Genomic DNA, 18838 nt, shown 5'->3' with positions numbered 1-18838 from the left:
ACGTCGGACCCGCGTGTCGCCACTATCAGTGATTGCAGACCGAGCGCCGCAACACGGCAGGTCTAGAGAGACTTCCTAGCACTCTCCCAGTTGTACAGCCAACTTTGCTAGCGATGGTTCATGGCCTACTTACGTTCTCAATTGCCAAGAAGATAGTTTAGCACAGCCTTCAGCTACGTCATTTGCTACAACCTAGCAAGGCGCCATATTCTGTTACTATTGATATTTTGAATCATGTAGCATCAAGAGCAACGGTCGACATGAATGGATTAAAGTTAAGTATTCCACCAGCTATGTCCGTTTTTCAAAATTCTAATTTCCTTGTCCTGTTCCAGACCTCAAGCCAGCCTGCGCGAGCTAAAATGCGTGCCTTTCAGCCTCCTGTAGTAACACGGTGTTGGCTCTCCTGCCAACCACAACAGATTTTGTGTTATTTGACTTTAAAAACACCTTCAGTACAGATCCACATTGTCACTTAGTTACAAAAATATGAGCTTAATGCAACCTGGACAAGGTTTTTGAATGTATTCAGAACTTCCTAGCAGAAAGAAATTGGCACATTGCTCTTGATGGAGCACATATAAAAGCAACTTCAGGAATACCCCAAAGGAGTGTTATTGGGCCATTACTATCAAAATATGTATAAATGTCTTGTGGATAATGTAAGAAGTTTTGCAAGGTTTGCTTTGAATGTTGCTGTTATATATGGGAAAGTTGCAAATAGCAGCAAGTGTAAGAAAATACACTGTTCAATAACACTATTGACAAACAATTTATGGAAACAGTAATACTATAGAAGTTACGCCAAACTGGAATTGCTTCATAAAATTAATTGTAAGAGAAGGAGATGTTAGACTGAGATTCCTAAGGAACTGTACCTCATTCACAAAAGAAGTGACTTACAAACACTCGTTCGAACAATTCTTCAGTGTTGCTGATCTGGAATCCTTATCAGCTATGATTAACAGAAAAGATAGAGAATATCCAAGAAAGAACAACAAGTTTCATCACATTCATTTAGTAAGTGTGAAAGCATTATGGAGATGACATTGTGGATTGTCGGGTGTTCTGCCGGATATCAGCATCGTTCTTGCACAATATTTCAGTAACATAGCCTGTAACCTTCATCAGGTGGGACCTCAGACTGCTCTTCGAGAGGACCTGGTCCAGTATTTATGTCTGTGGACTTCCCCCTCCACCGGCGGTTGCAGGCATTCCCTCTGCAGTCTGTGCCCACTCGCTGTGGCCTGCTGGAGCACTACCACTCTGTTTTCCATCCGCTGTGGTTCTGGGCATTCTCCCTGTGGTCCGTGCCCAAAAGACCTGCTCCTGGGTGTTCCATCTTCGGCCTGGAGCGTTTGGAGTTCTGTCTGGGTTGCCAGGTGTTCATCCTGTGGTCCTTCCCACTCACTGCGATCTTCTGGAGCATTGACATTCCACTTTCGGTCCACTGTAGTTCTGGGTGTTTCCTATGTAGTCCGCGCCCGTCGTACCCACTCCTGGCCGTTCCATCTTCAGAGAGCCTGGCACTCTGTCTGGGGATCGTTTTCTATATCCACACCTTCAGCTCTTCTATTCATGGAGTGCTGCAGCTGTCCATGTTGCTCCTTCAACAATTCCAGAGCAGGATCCTACGCTCTGCTTAGCTGGTACCCCATGTCGCGGTTCATGAGATGGCCAGTTACTATTATCTCTATCAATTCCCATATAACACTGTCCCAAAATCAGGGTGCCTGTGCTAGAATTTTGCTTTCATCATAATTCATGGCATGATCTAGTTCTAAACAGTGTTCAGCTATGGTGGATTTCATCACCTGTCTTAATCAGGTGTGCCTTTGATGTTCCTTGCACCTGATATCCACTGCTTCTTGTCGTCTGGCCAATGAAGGACATGCCACACTGACAAGATATATTGTAAATGCCTGGTTTCCGTAACCCCAGGTCATCTTTAACATATCTCACCAGTCCCCTGATCTTGTTGGAGGGACAGAAAACACACTTGATGTTGTGTTTACAGAAGATCCTACTGATTCTGGCAGAAATAGAAGCAGCATAGGGCAGGTACGCCACCTTCTTGCTTCATCTTGCTCTGTTTATGGAAGCTGTGGTGTAGTGACTGGTTGGATTGCCATCTCAATTTGTTTGGTAGTATATCCAATGGATATACTACCAAGCAAATTGAGACGAGTCTCCAACCAGTCACTACACCACTATTTAATTCAGCTTTTAACTGCAGGCAGCACAGTCGTTGCCTACAGTGCATGTGCGGAAGGCCTTTCTGCGGCTCCTAGCAGGGGCATTAGAAGCACTGCTTTGCTCCCAGCCTGAAAAATTTCGATGCTGCCCTGTGATTATCATCAGTTGTGCGTTGCAGCAGTGACAGCAGCAATTACCATCACCTGAAGATGTTGAGCAATTGCATCAATAAAATATTGTACGATTTACATAATACGACCCGGTGGCAAACCTGAGAAGTGTATTTGCAACAGATCTGTCAGGAAAACCTGAAAAGTCACATCTGGTAACTCTATGGGGAGGACATGGCCAATGACATACATGAGTTTGACAGGCAACGTAATAAGAGAGGTAGACTGCTGTGTACTATGGTGTTTTTATTGAGATGCCAAGACAAGCAAACTGTCCCAATGTTTGCTAAATTTAAACATAATAATGGCTCTGCAGCCGCTGTTAGAATTAAACAACAGGCGAGTGCAGCTCTAGTGAGAGTTAGTTAGTTAGTTATATTACTTGTTCCATGGATCATGAACACGATTCTTTCGTAATGATGTGGAACGTGTCAAAGTACAAAAGATTCATTTATCCCAAATAATCTTTGTTAGTCTTATATACGGTACAATTGTTAATACTTACTGTATTTCTTTAGCCTATGTCTAAAAATTCATCTATGGAGTAGAAGGAGTTGTCATTCAGGAATTCCCTTAACTTACTTTTGAATGCCGATTGGTTGTCTGTCAGACTTTTGATATTGTTTGGCAAGTGACCAAAAATCTTTGTGGCAGTATAATTCACCCCCTTTTGTGCCGATGTCAAATTCAATGAACGGTAGTGAAGGTCACCCTGTCTCCTAGTATTGTAGCTGTGGACTGTGCTATTAATTCTGAAGTGACCGGGGTACTAACAACAAATTTCATTAAGCTGTATATATATTGTGAAGCTACTGGCAATATCCCTAATTCTTTAAATAATTGTCTACAAGATGATCTTGGATGAGCCCCAGACATTATTCTGATAACACGTTTTTGTGCAATAAATACGTTCTTTCTTAGTGATGAATTGCCCCAAAAGATGATTCCGTAAGAAAGCAGCGAATGAAAATATGCATGTTAAGCTAACTTACTGATGTGCTTGTCTCCAAAATTTGCAATGACACTAATAGCATAGGTAGCTGAGCTCAATCGTTTCAGTAGATTGTCAATGTGTGTCTTCCAGTTTAAATTCTGATCAATACAGACACCCAGAAATTTTGAACAATCTGCTTTAGCTAAAGATTTCCCCCCACACTCTATATTTATTTCCGGTGTTATGCCTTTCCCTGTACTGAACTGTATGTACAGTGTTTTTTCAAAGTTCAATGAAAGTCCATTTGCGGAAAACCACCTAATAACTCGTTGAAAAACATGATTTGCATTTTCCTCAGCTGATTCTTGCTTTTTAGGCTTGACTACAACACTTGTGTCATCTGCAAAGAGAACCAAGTTTGCATCTTCATGAATATAATTAGGCAAGTCATTAACATATATTAAAAACAATAAAGGCCCCAAGACAGAACCCTGTGGTACCCCATTCTTGATACATCCCCAGTCTGAATAATCTGATGCCCTTTGTGTACTATGTGGGTTTACTGTTTCAACCTTCTGCATTCTACCAGTTAAATATGAAGTGAACCATCTGTGCACTGAACCATTCATTCCATAGTACTTCAGCTTATCTAAGAGGATTTCATGATCCACACAATCAAAAGCCTTAGAGGGATCACAGAAAATCCCAATTGGTGATGTTCTACTATCCAGAGCATTTAAAATTTGATCAGTGAAAGCATGTATAGCACTATCTGTCTGAGAGAGAGAGAGTAAGTTATATAAGAAAGGAACTGCACATCGTCTCCACGAAATTACTGTCACTGCATCTGAAGATCTTTTCAAAACTCTCAGCTGTATTTTGGGATTAGATAGATAGTGTCACCTGAGCGCTAGCTGACTGGTCAAAACAACAAGCCAAGGTTCACCAAATGTCAAAGTATACTCATCTCAAGGCCCAGTCACAAGAAGGGAATACACCAGGTCTACATGTTGTGTTTAATCTCACAGAGAGAATCCTGGATGATGCAGCTGTTGCAGTGCTCAAGAAAGATTTGAACTATGCACCCACACAACACACACTTCCAATCTGAGATGTCATAGCTGGCATAGAACAGGCCATTTTGAAACTTCCCAGTGACATTGCAGTAGAGATTAGGACAGACACCCGCTGAATTTTAACAAGGGCCCCACCAAGAAAGTTTAACGTCAGCTCAGCAACAAGGATGGCTCTGCAAGACTTGAGAGTGGACAAAGACTTCGTCATTTTACCTGCCGACAATGGGAACACCACCATCCTTCTCTCCCGAGTTGAATACAACAGCAAGATGGAGGTGCTGCTTGATGATCCTGCCTGTCACAGGCTGAGGGAGGATTTGACTGGCAAGATCCAGAGAAAAACATTATATCTTCTCAAGAAGAGTTTTATTTCTTCTAATGTGTTTAAGAGCCTACACCAACAGGCCGCTGTTACCCCAACACTGTACGGCCCATCCAAGACATGTAAGGATGGGTCTCTTCTTTGCCCAGTAGTGAGCAACATTGGAACTCCTACCTATTTTCTTGCCAAACATTTTATTACACTGTTTTGATCTCCTATAGGCAAGTGTGATAATCATATCTGGGATTCAGGGGACTTCATAGGATGTCTGAAGACACTTAAGGTACAACCGTTACATCTGTTGGTTAGCTTTGATATTGTACACCTTATCAGCAGCCAGTTTGAGAGAGACATTGTGGCATTGCTTACACAACTTATTTCTTATTCAATGACCAGTATTTTGAACAAGCGAACGGTGTCGCCATGGGAAGTCCTTGTCTCCCAAGGTAGCCAACTATTTTATGGAAGACTTTGAGGAAAAAGCACTTCAGTTGGCAAGTCTCAAACCATCCTGCTTCTGGCGGTATGTAGACAATATGTTTGTGGTCCGGCCCTGTGTTTCACCAGCACCTGAACTCATTCCATCTCAATGTACAGTTCACAATGGTAAATGATGGCACTTTGCCTTTCCTGGATGTCATACTTAGAAGAAAAGCTGATGGTACACTACGACATAGTGTCTATTGTAAATCAGCTGATGCAGAGTTTTATTTCCATGCCGCAAGTTGTCCTCACTCTGCGCAATGACTTAGTGTCTTATGCCCTTTGGTGCATAGAGCACATGTCGTCTCAGATGCCGACAGTCTACCTGGTGAGCTACAATACCTACGAATGGTATTCCGACAGAATGTCTATTACGACAGACAGAATCACCAAGCATTCTGTTCCAAGCAAATTGAAAGCTGGGATGTAAATGAAGATGCGGAGGCACCCACTGCAATGGTGTTCTTGTCCTATTATGGCAGCATGCCTTCATGAATAGAAATAATCCTCAAAAGGCATGACATCATGTGTGTTTTTCAGCCACCAGCAAAATTGAGGAATTGTATTTGGTCAAAAATGACCTTGATCTTAGGAAATACGGCATGCACAAGACACCATGCCAATGAGCAAAATCTTATATTGGGCAGACATCCAGAATTGTGCAAGAACGTTGTGTTGAACATCATCGTCACACAGGCCTTGGGCAACCTGATAAATCAGTGATAGCAGAGCATTGCTTCAGCATGGGCATCATATGTTTTACAAAAAGACTGGAATTATATCCCCAGCATAATATTCCTGGGACTGTGTTGTTAAGGCGGCCATACATATCCATACAGCGGACAACCTTGTCAACAGGGATGCAGGTTTTCAATTAGTGTATCCTGGAATCCAGCACTGGCTGCCATTAAATCAAAACAGGGAAAACGAGAACTTCTGATTCATGATGTAACGCAACACGTTGCCGAGATTTAATTCAGCTTTTAACCACAGTAACATCCGGCAGCACAGTCATTGCCCACAGCACATGTGCAGAAGGCCTTTCTGCTGCCCCCAGCAGGAGGAACTAGGAGACCTGCTTTCCTCAAACTGCAAGCATCTTCCCATGCATGCATACTGCCTGCTCTGGACCTGGAAAATTTCGACACCACAGCGCAATTATCGTCAGACACACCTTGCAGCAACTACCACCAACTGAAAATATTGAGCACTAGCATCAACGAAATATTGTACAATTTACACAATATGATCTGGGGGCAAACACAAAAAGTCTATTTGCATGGACACAAACTCATTACAAAATATGTTCAATTTCAAGGTAGCACCAGGCTCATTTAAAAATTCGTTTCAGTCAACATTTTTTAAGCTTTCTTTAAAATCTTCAGTAGTTTTGTCAATTAATCAGTCTTACTGTTACCTTGTAACATTGAAAATAATCGATTTTTGACAGTATAAAGTAATTGGGTAAATAAAAAATCTACTCAGTAAGCGACGGCAGGAGAGCACACATATGGAAAAGACCTTAGGTATGCAAGCTTTCAGAGCCAGTGGCTCCTTCTGAAGGGTAAGCAACAGGGGTGAAGGAAAAGGTCTGGAGAGATTTAGAAAAAGGGACAGAGTTCGGGAAAATCACCCAGAACACATGGTTAAGTGAGACTTACCGGACAGAATGAGAAGCAAAGACTGATGGTTGGGGACTCCATCAGATGAGATTTGAAAACCTGAGACTTAAGGTGGAAGACAAGGTAATGAGTAAGACAGAGATTACTGCTAAAACATCATGAATGAGTTAATATGAGTGAAAAGCTATGCACATTGTATGTAGTAAGAGGTGAGATGGGGACAGAGAAATATAAGATGGGTTAGAAAATGAAAGATGTAGAAACTAACATAGAATGAAGAAAGGAGTGGTTACTGTGAAGAAATGCTGAGACGGAAGAAATTAATGTAAATGAATGCCAGGTGGGTGATGAGAACCAAGGAATGTTGTAGTACTCGTTCCCACCAGCGGAGTACTAAGAAACTGGTGTTTGGGGGGAAGAATCTGGATGAAGTATGTTGTGAAACAAGCACCAAGGTCATGACTGTAATGTACAGCAACAGGAAATTGTGTGTTGATGATATACACACTCACCTATGTCCATTTCATCCTAACTCATAATCTGATGGTAGTCATTCCAGTGTAAAAGGCCAAACAATGTTTACATAACAGCAGGCATACGACACGTGTAGCTTCACAGGTGGCTCTCCCTTTGATAGTATATGTTTTGCCTGTTATGGGGCTGATATATGTGTTGGTAGAAGGGTGAATAGAGCAAGTCTTGCAGTGGGGGCCGTCACAGGAGTAGAAGTCATAGAGTAGGGAGATGGGTGCAGAGGGAGTGTAGGGTCTGACAAGGATATTGCAGAGATTCAGAGGGTCACAAAAAGCTATTCGAGGTGCGGTAGGAAAAATCTCAATGGAATGGATCTCATTTCAGGGCATGATTTAAGACCATGACTTCCTAAAATCATTCCCTGAAATGAGATCCATTTTGTTCAAGATTTTACCCATCACTCTTAGAATAGCTTTTTGTCACCCTCCTGGTTTCCGCAATATCCTTGTCAGACCCTATGTTCCCTCCGCATCCATCTCCCTACCCTATGGTTCCAACCCATTTGACTGTCCCCCCTCCAAGACTTGCCCTACACAAACTCCAGCTAACACCTATACCAGGGAACACTTACACCAGCCCTGCAACAGGCAAAACATACACTATTAAAGGGAGAACTACCTGTGAAGCTACACATGTCATATGCCTGCTGTTATGTAAACATTGTTCGGCCATTTACATTGGCACAACTTCCATCAGATTATAAGTTAGGATGAATGGGCATAGGCAGAGTGTGTATACCAACAACACACACATTTCCTGTTGCAGAACATGCTGTACAACATGACAGTCATGACCTTGGTGCCTGTTTCAGACACCAGTTTCTCAGAACTCCGCAGATGGGAACTAGTGCTACAACATGTCCTTGGTTCTTGCCAACCACCTAGCCTTAATTTACATTAATTTCTTCCATCTCAGAATTTCTTCACAGCAACTACTCCTTTCTCCACTCCATTTTAGTTTCTACATCTTTCATTTGCTGGCCTGCCTATCTTTTACCGTCACCCTACCACCTCTATTACATAAAATGCACTTAGCATTTGACTCTTATTAACGCATTCATGACATTTTACAGCAATCTCTTAAGGTCTCTGATTTTCAAATCTTGTCTGGTGCAGTCCCTAACAATCTGGATTTTCTTCTCATTCCCGGGTGAGACTCCCCTGACCCGGGGTTTTAGGTGACTTTTCCGAACTCTTTCCCTTTTCCTAAATCACTCCAGTCCGTTTCTTTCACCCCTTTTCCTTCCCCCTCAACCCGTCTGCTGGAAGATGGGAGCCACTGGCTCCAAAAGCTTCTATTCCTAAAAGCTTTTTTTTTTTTATATGTGTGTAATCCTGCTGCTGCATGGTGAGTAGATTTCCTATTCTAGACCTCACTAAAGCATTTGACTCAATGAACCATAAACTACTACTAAGCAAACTGGAAACTTACAATATAAATGCCACATCCATACAACTAATGATCAGTTATCTAACCAATCGTAAGCAGTGTACAAAGCTGAGTTGTGAAATTAATGGGCAGATCAAACATTTCCAATCCAAACAGTACAACAAGGTGTACCTCAGGGGTCCATTTAGGCCCTTTCCTTTTCCTGGTCTACATTAATGATTTAGAGGCGCCTCTGCACTCCCAACTAGTCAGTTATGCAGATGATACCTCACTTTTGTTCTTTTGCAAACAAGCTAATGATTTGACATTGGATGCAACTGATGGCTTAAGTCAAATAACTACTTACTTCTATGATCAAGGTCTAAAAGTCAATATTAATAAATCCCAGCTATTACCATTTAAACTTGGAAATAGCAGTTATATGATCTGTGATGCTACTTCCAAAGTACCAAAAACAGGGAAGAACAGCAGAATGAACAAAGAAAAACTGATAGAAATGAATGTCATTCTCATGACATGAATAAATGAGTTAAAATAAAGATAATAGCAGAAGTATCATCTCCTTTTACATCAACATTACCAGTACCTGTACTCTTGCAACCATCACACACTACCTCTCCCATCATATAGCTGACTTCAGAGTAACTAACTACATCTTCACCCATAACTGTTTCTCCTTTACTCACACAGTAGCACTTAAAACTAAACCAATTGAGACCTGACAAGACTTTGACTTTCTTTAACTGTGCCCTACAATGTGGAATATCCTCACATCTAAACCCCCTATCCCACTAAAAATGGTATTTTACCACTTATCCAGCATATATACTTTCTTTATCTAATCCTGTGCCACTGTTGTTCCCAGCTTGTGTCACATGTCATATCCACGTGGAAAACACAGATGCAAGAGCTGTCCAAAACAAATACAAAATATTTCTTATTCCAGCATTATCACTGCAATTGCTACCCCATCACACACAGGGTTAAGTGTCACACATAAAGTTAAGTTCCAAATCAGTCACACAATCCACCAGCTTCTGCCTACGTTGCAGAGGCTTCCATGTCTGTATGGCTATTAGTCAATTATCCATCCATTCATTCATCCAGCAAAATTATTACCAAGGACCAAATAAATCAGCATTGTCAGCATAATGTGGTCCATTCTAATAGCTGCTTCACAACCTCAGAGGAGGCGTTTTGTCTGAACATTCACCTGGTAACTGACTATTTTTACAATCCCGTATGTCACCCTGCATCTTCCATGTTACATAACTGCCCAACTTTCGTCTTTGATTTTCCATAAATATATTCATACTTACCTCTTCTGGGGCTCCAAAACACCTTTATACCCTGCCCATCCTTAATTGCTTTTGTTCCCTGAAGAAACTGCCTACAGACCTAACCAGTACATTATTAATCCGTCATTATTGACTACTGTTAGGCCAGTGTGAGACAAAAAACAAGTATAATTTCTTATCCTGCCTGTATAGTAATTTAGACTATGAGAATTAACAATTGCTAAATACTCATGTCTTACCTTCATCCCATTTGTGAAGTTTCTGGTACATTTCAATTGCTTTGTCGAGATTGTTGTGTTCAATATATATGGCTTCAGCTTCTTTGAATGTTTTATTGAACATTGCCATACGAGCCAACACATCAGGACACTGCATTCCATTACCACCTGAAAAAATTTATAATTTAGAAAACATCTAATTTTAGAATGAAATTTTCACTCTACAGCAGGGTGTGCACTGATATGAAACTTCCTGGCAGATTAAAACTGTGTGCTGGACCAAGACTCGAACTCGGGACCTCTGCCTTTCGCGGGCAAGTGCTCTACCAACTGAGCTACCCAAGCACGACTCACACCCCGTCCTCACAGCTTTACTTCTGCCAGTACCTCGTCTCCTACCTTCCAAACTTTACAGAAGCTCTCCAGCGAACATCTAATTTGTTTCTAAAAATAACAATGAAAATTAACAGGAAAGCTAAAATTTGGAATGCATTTTAGGGCAGCAAAAGAAGCAATGAAAACTAAATTGTGAGGATTTTTTCTTTTCTTTCTCATGTAAGTATTTCTTAATATTGTATCAAGGAAAAATTCAACTGAAAAAACTAATAAATATAATACAGGATTGCTGGACAGTATGTAACAGAAGAAAATAGACTGTGAAACTGAAACAAGAGATAATTGTTTAATGTACTGTTAATATCACTAAAAATCAAGTAAAACAGCAAGGCCTCCATTGTCCTCACTCAAGATGAATCCGTTCCATCCTGGTGTCTGAGTGATCCGCCCATCGTTCTTTAATCATTCACACTCTATATCCCTCTCTCCCTCAGGAAGGAATGTCCTGGCCAGCAATCTTGAATGGGAAAGAAGAGGGTGAAGGAAAAGAACTGGAGAGGATGGTACAAATGGCTCTAAGCACTATGGGACTTAACATCTGAGGTCATCAGTCCCCTAGACTTAGAACTACTTAAACCTAACTAACCTAAGGACATCACACACATCCATGCCCGAGTCAGGATTCGAACCTGCGACCGTAGCAGCAGCGCAGTTCTGGACTGAATTGCCTAGGAACCACTCGGCCACAGCAGCCGACAGAACTGAAGAGGATTAGGGAAAGGGGTACAGTTTAAAAAAGTCATCCAGAACCCCCCAGTCAGGAGAAACTTCCCAGATGGGATGAGAAAAAAAGACTGATTGTTGGGGATTGCACTGGACGAAATTTGAAATTCTGAGAGCTTAAAGGTGGAACACAGGATAATATGCATGACAGAGATTACCAGCAAAACATTGTGCATAAGTTAGTAAGAAAGAAATGCGGAGGTGGGAAGGGTGGGGGGTGGGGGGGTGTGGGGGGGGGGGGGGGGGGGGTTACGGTGAAAAATACACAAGTCAGAAAATGAAAGATGTAGAAAACTGAAATGGAGTGAAGAAAGAAGTAGTAGCTGTGAATAAATGCTGAGACTCGAGGAATTAACGTAAATTAAGGCCAGTTGGATGGCGAGAACCGAGGACATGTTGTGGTGCTAGTGCCCACCTACACCTAAAATAACCTAACCTAACCTACCCTAACCTTGGTTCTCGCCACCCACCTGGCCTTAATTTACGTTAATTCCTTCCACCTTAGCATTTATTCGAAGTAACTACTCCTCTCTTCATTCCATTTCAGTTTTCTACATCTTGTAAAACAAAAAGAAAACTTTATCTGTCAATCCGAAAGAGTTCTGTGGCTGTGGCGTCGATAGGTCATATTGACCATGAATTAACACCATCTTTGGACTCTTATTGCTCTGCCAAGACTCCATGTTAGTTTTTAGTTCTGTTCTGTATCGCAAGCTGTGTACACATATATGACTCACTGCGAAATATATCTGTATGTGGAATTTAATTGGGATAGTTATTGCATTGAACTGATAATTGTATCCCGTTCCCAGACTGGTGACCCTGAAGTTTCTATGTCTTCCACGACATATGTGCCAGGTGTTGCAAATCAACAGGTTATGCGCAGGACGCCATGGCTTCCTCAACAAACGCTTTGTTCAAAGATTTGGAAGCACAAAAACGATCGCTGGACATCTTCATTCCTTTGCCAACAACTAGTTCTAGATTAATTCACAGTGATTCGCGATCTCCAGCCATGTTAACTTCAAACTTTGTCGCTCTACAATGGTCAAGCGTTGTGCTGGTAACACAAACAACTCAGGTTTCGTGTCGCCGGACTGTGATCACCAACGTGTGAAGTGAATAACGTTTAGAACTGTGTACCTACTGATCGATCGTATAGTGCTCAAAGTGATCTACATTCACACACATATTTTGACTTTCAACAGACCGCAACAACAGTTATTGTCATGCCATGTGCAGCACCGCCATTATTGAAAAAGCACCACCAGTATTGAAAAATGCACCCGGCCACTATCAACCGCAACCTGTTCCAGTTTTGCCTCATTGGAAAACTAATCAAGAACATTTTAGCACGCACAATCTCCATGCTCACTTAAGATGAACTTAAGCTTTGGTCATACAAGTTACCGAACCACAGCCCTCTGCCCCCCCCCCCCCCCCCTTCCACGTCTCGCAGGGGGGCCCGGTTTCAGTCGCTCAGCCGCTCGCCTCTCCCACAGCACCAACGGTGTCTGCTGTGCCGGCCTTCTGCGATAAGTCCGGGGTGGGTCAATTCAGTTCAGTACCTATAATCTGTGGTCCAGTTTACGGGAATCCCACACGTATTGCGCAACCACTCATTCCCACAGTACTGACCGTGCCAGCCGCATTGTGTATTTGCAATGCATCAAGGATAATGCAAACTGCCGTTGCTACTGACTTGCTAGCCACTAACACACCTACGCCTACTGTGCCGGTCTGCTGTACAGCCTCTCCTACCACAGACCAGTTGGTTTTCCAAGGGACACCAGAGCCGCCTTCGTCCCCTCTTCCTGGTCGTCTGCTGAAGCTGCCTCCTTTACATGAGGACAACCCTGTATCACGGTTTGTACTTGTTGAGCTTTCTTTCGAGTTGCATCATGTGTCCGACGACAACTCTAAATTCCTGTGTCTCATCATGCACCTCCATGATCACTCAGACTTAATTTGCGATCTACTCCTCTCACCACCGCCTCCACCGAAGTACGAGTCGTGAAGAAAACGATCGTGGACCGAATCGCCTGCTCACCATAAGAATTAATCATCAAGATCTTGTACGAGGAACACATGGGGGACCGACACCACCACAACTCTGGCGCCATCTTCGGATGCTCATGAGTGAGCATACAATGTCGGACATCACACTGTGGGCGGTTTGGTCTGCCAAATTGCTTACCGACCCACAGATTCACCTGGTACTGCACTCCTTCGAGTCAATCGGCTATCGTCTCCGCATCGCAGCCAAGCTGTATACATTGCTACGACAAAACCAACCAGCTCACCACTGTTTGGCACAACTGCTTCTGTTTACCGGACGTCTGCGGGCAGAGGCATAGGTCAGTCCACATCCGTGCTTTCTTCACCGCCTGGCAGTATTCGCTCGCGCTCTCCACTATCTGAACATTCCAGGATCGTCCACGCACCATATGTGCTGTTATACGTGCCAGAACAAATCAATGAGGACAAGCCTCCTCCGCTGCTGCAGACACCACCACCACCAAATCTGGCTCATCCCTAATGCCGATACCACAAGGTTTTCCGCGATAATGCTAAGAAGTGCCAGTTACCTTGCCAGCACCCAAGCCGACCGCAGGACCTAAAAGATGTCGAGTCCTGCAAGGAACCTCACAGGTGTCCCCATACATTGCACTCCATCCACTCATCCACCCGGCCGAGCGGTCGATTATACGTGACTGACATTTCGTCATGGTTCATTTTCCTAGTGCTGACATGTTTATCATACCTACATCAATGGCTCCCCCGGTCTTTTCACTGCCGAGGTCACTTCTGCCAGCTGTCAATGCATCAACGTTACGAACCTCAGGTTCTGTCAAAGTTATGGTGCACACATCCCCTTCTCCGTGTTTTCCGTGGACTTTCTACATTGCCGACATCGATGAAACAACTCTCAGTATGGATTTTTTGTCCCATTACAAACTCTCCGAACGTGGTTCAGGGCTCAGTGCTGCACCATCCCACTAACACTCAGATATTGTGCACCCACAGTTATGTTCCATGTTCTGTTTCTCTCGCGACATTTGAGTTAGTACGCGAGCACTCCGCCCTCACAAACAACATTGTGCCTGCATCACTAACCTACAGTCAGAATACGACTCGGTGGCTCAATTCCACTGGTAAAATGACGAGCTGAAACAATGAATAGCACACACTTACAGCAGACAGCAGCTCGGACACTCAGCAGGTTAGTCCAAAAACATTAATTGCATTTGACAATTGGCGTCCGGTAGACACGGCACACCCAACACACTCGCCACGTCCAGTGCCATGTGTTTCAAACAGTGCTTCTAATGACAGTCGCGCATGTGATACAACCACGTCCACACTGCAGGCAGCTGCCCTGCCTGTGCAGCAGCCGCGTGACATGGCAGCCATCACTGTTCCCCAAACAACACCAATGCCTCTCTCGCCTGGGCTGGTTACCCAAGGTAAGTCTGACAACAAACCATCGCTGCGCGTCCAGACCTACTCAACATTGCGCACTCAGCCGACCTCTCCAAAGAAGTGCACGCCGCGCTCACGTAATAGGCATGTGACTTTCGTGCTGCCTTTTCCCAATCGCGCTAACGGTTACACCTCGTTGCGCCCCACTTGTCCAAAAACTTCATGTCAGGACACTGCTCAGTCTCGTGTGCAGTTCTCAGTTTCTTCCGTCACTGAAGAAACGACACACAAGGTAGTTACCACTGCCAGCCCTCCCATTAGGCACAAAGTAAGATGCTTCAACCCCATTATTGTGCACAGCCTGGCAGCAAAATAACGAACTTTTGGAGGCAGGTATCCTGCAACCGTCAGACAGCAACTGGTCTTCACCGATTCACCTCATCAACAAACACGACAGTTCTTTCGGAATGTGCGATGACCAGAGATGTTTATATGCTCCTACTATCTTGGACAATTACCCAGTGCCAAACATAAACGATTTCACTCATTATGTTATCAGGCGCCACAATCTTCAGTGTTATTGACTGTAAACGTGCCTATCACCAGATTCTCATAGCACCGGAAGACATTCCAAAGACAGCTATTATTGCGCTGCTCTGTTTGTTCCAATACAACTTCATGCCCTTCGGCCTGAAACACGCGGCTCAAACATGGTAACGTTTCATCAACTCAATCGTGCGACAGTTCCAGTTTTGCTTTGCATATCTGGATGACATACTCATTTTCAGCAACTTGGCGGGGAACACGAAAACCATTTATCCAAGGTCCTCCAGACCTTAAACTCCAATGGCGTCGAGATCAACAAGGGCAAATTCCAATTGCACCTGTCTTCTGTCACATTTTTGGATTCCACCATCTCCACATACGGAATACACCCTCCAAAATCCTGCGTGTAGGCCATCATGTCATTGCCGTCGACGGCTACTTACAAAGAACTCCGACGTTTCTTGGGTACAATAAATTACTTCTGTCGGCATCTGCCTTCTGCTGCCAGGGGGATAGGTGAAGTTTGTGACCAGACTGGAGTAGGTGGTGGTGGGAGGATGTATGGGACAGGTCTTGCATCTAGGTCTATTACAGGGATCTGAGGCATGAAGTAATGGGTTGGGAGCTAGGGCTGTGTAAGGATGAAGATGTGGGTGCCCATAGCCATACACCAGATTTGTTTGTAGGTAAAGCCTTCAAAGGAGAAGTAATTGTGGGTGAGGATATAGTTGGTGATGGTGACTAGGAAGCAGGTTGTTGATTTGGGATCCATTGGGCACTGGGAAAGGTAGCGTTCAACAGCAGTAAGGCCATGGGCATTAGGGATATTAGTGTAAAGGGAGGTGGCATCAATAGTGATGAGCAGGGCAGCTTGTGGTAAAGGGACAGGAACTGTGGAGAGTCGATGGAGGAAAGGGTTGGTATCTTTTATATAGGAGGGTAGGTTTTGGGTAATAGGCTGAATGTGTTGGCCTATGTGAGCAGAGATTCTCTCAGTGGGGGCACAGTAACCAGCCACAATGGGGCATCCTTGGTGGTTGGGTTTATGGACACTAAGAAACATGTAGAAGGCAGGAATATGGGGAGTGGTAGGAGTAAGCAGAGAGATGGATGCCAGGGAGAGGTTCTGGTATGGACCTCAGGATTTGAGAAGACTAGATTTCTGGAATGGAGTAACAGTGACAAGGTTTGTAGGTGGATGAATCTGCCATCTGGTGGAGCCCACCTGCCAGGTAATCCTTCCAGTTCAAAACAACAGTGGTGGAGTCTATGAACGCATGTAGGATCATAAGGTCAGGATCAGTTTTTACATGGTGGACTGCAGTTCTTTCTGTGAAAGTAATGTTAATTAGCATCTTGAGGGATTTGTGGAATGATAGTGAGGCAAGGTTCAATGTTAAGAAATTCTTGAAAGTTAGAAGGGGGGGGGGGGGGGTGTTTGGGTGCAGTGGGGGTGGATCATGGTTGGATGGAGGAGTGAACTGAGTCAGGCAGGTTTCAACATTGGTCTTTGGTCGAGTCTGACTGGTAGCACTGGTGGCAAAAGGTGTTCCGACTGTAGGGACCGGGAGAAGGGGAGAAGGTCTTCAACAAGTTCAGCATGATTAAATTTGGGGGTAGGGCAAAAAGTGAGGACTTTGGAAAGGACTGATATTTTTGTGGGGCTAAGGCTTCTGGGAGAAAGGCTAATGACTTTGTTTAGGATCTGTTTAGGTTCTGGATTCTGTGTGGTGATGATAACGCCATTTGGGGGGATTGCATGAGCCAAGCAACAATGCACGAACAATATGTGGGACTGGGTTCTGGCTAGGGATCAGGAAACTTCTCTGTATTGAAGTACAGCATATATTAATGACTTGACGGATAACAGCATTCTTTTTATATTTTGTCATGACAAGTACTACATTATTTGTAACAATGTATTTACACAGATGGAATCCGTAATGGTAACCCAAAATACCCTGTTGTAGAATGTGCATAGCATAACAGTATTTGTATCTGTGGCACCTGTTGCCCCACACAATTAATTTGAACTGCCCTCCCTGCATCAACATCATGAAAGTTGAAGGTTGGAATTTGCTCTAAGGCATACACAGGACGTATCACAATTAATGGTGTAAACAAATACAGTTGAAAGTACACGATACTGGAAGCAAAAGAGTCTCAGTAAACATAGGGTCGAAAATTCATATCTTAAGAGCTATGAGCAATTTTTCATCTTTGATACTGTGAGGCAAATCTCTTCTACTGAAAGCTCTTTGCTTTCCGTATTTTGAGAAATGGTAATGTGGACCAAAATGTCCAGCTCTAAAATGCATACCTTAAGACCTATGAGCACGCACTTATCTTCACTACTTGGAAACACAACACTTCTAATGAACAATTGCTTATAACTTTTAAGGTATGGATTTTAGGGCAAATGTTTACTGGACATTTCTTCCTTGTTTTGGTCCATACTACTACTTCCCAAAATGTTGAAAGAAAAGAGTTTTCAGTGCATTTGCATCACAGTATCAAAGATGAAAAATTGCTCGTAGCTCTTAAGGTATGCATTTTCGACCCTATGTTTACTGAGACTTTCTGTGGTGTCACCGCCAGACACCACACTTGCTAGGAGGTAGCCTTTAAATCGGCCGCGGTCAGGGAGTATACGTCGGACCCGCGTGTCACCACTATCAGTGATAGCAGACCGAGCGCCGCCACATGGCAGGTCTAGAGAGACTTCCTAGCACTTGCCCAGTTGTACAACCGACTTTGCTAGCGATGGTTCACTGACAAAATACGTTCTCATTTGCCGAGACGATAGTTAGCATAGCCTTCAGCTACGTCATTTCCTAAGACCTAGCAAGGCGCCATTATCAGTTACTATTGATACTGTGAATCATGTAATGTCAACAGCGACATTCACCATTAATGGATTAAAGTTAAGTATTCCACCAGCTACATCCGTTTTTCTGAAGTCTAATTTCCTTGTCCTGTTCCAGACCTCACGCCAGACTGTGTGAGCTAAAACGCATGCCTTTCAGCCTCCTCTAGTAACACGGTGTTGGCTCTCCTGCCAACCACAACATTGGCAATGAGGCACAACCGGGTTCTTATCGATATTGCCCTGATTTACTTGTGTAATGGCTTCCCCACAATCTCCAGATGTACTGTCCGAATTTTATCGCTTACAGAATCAGCAGACGAAGGCCTTACTGGATGCCCTTGGACAGCTCGTCCAGTGTCAACGTGCGATGCAAAACGATGCGACAGAAGCCGCTTCACCACTAACGCAGCCACAACAAGCTGTTGCACCAACTTTTTGACCTTTTGATGCTGCACTGGAAAGCTGGACGGAGTGGTCACGCCAATTTGGATTCCATCTCGCCGCCTACAGAAGTCAAGGTAACAAGCGGCAGCCTTTTCTGTTATCGTCGGTCGGCATGACTGCGTACCGTGTGATAGTGAAATTATTTCCCCGACGTGACGTAGCAACTCTGTTCTATGAAGAAATTTTGTCTGCATT

The 18838-nt window shown here is 43.6% G+C and overlaps 1 protein-coding gene across 3 annotated transcripts in view; it reads right to left on the bottom strand.

Annotated features, from left to right (window-relative positions):
- Positions 1-18838, bottom strand: part of LOC126355880 (intraflagellar transport protein 172 homolog) — a 372812-nt gene that overhangs the window by 167134 nt on the left and 186840 nt on the right. For all 3 annotated transcript variants that reach the window (XM_050006382.1, XM_050006381.1, XM_050006383.1), the window contains one exon: positions 10264-10410. In XM_050006382.1, coding sequence (XP_049862339.1) covers positions 10264-10410 — 147 coding nt within the window. The remainder of the gene's footprint in view (positions 1-10263; positions 10411-18838) is intronic.

Source organism: Schistocerca gregaria, chromosome 3, assembly GCF_023897955.1.
Source record: "Schistocerca gregaria isolate iqSchGreg1 chromosome 3, iqSchGreg1.2, whole genome shotgun sequence".
Classification (NCBI taxonomy): Eukaryota; Metazoa; Arthropoda; class Insecta; order Orthoptera; family Acrididae; genus Schistocerca; species Schistocerca gregaria.
The sequence above is the reverse complement of the archived record's forward strand: the minus strand, read 5'-3'. Positions and strand labels throughout refer to the sequence as shown.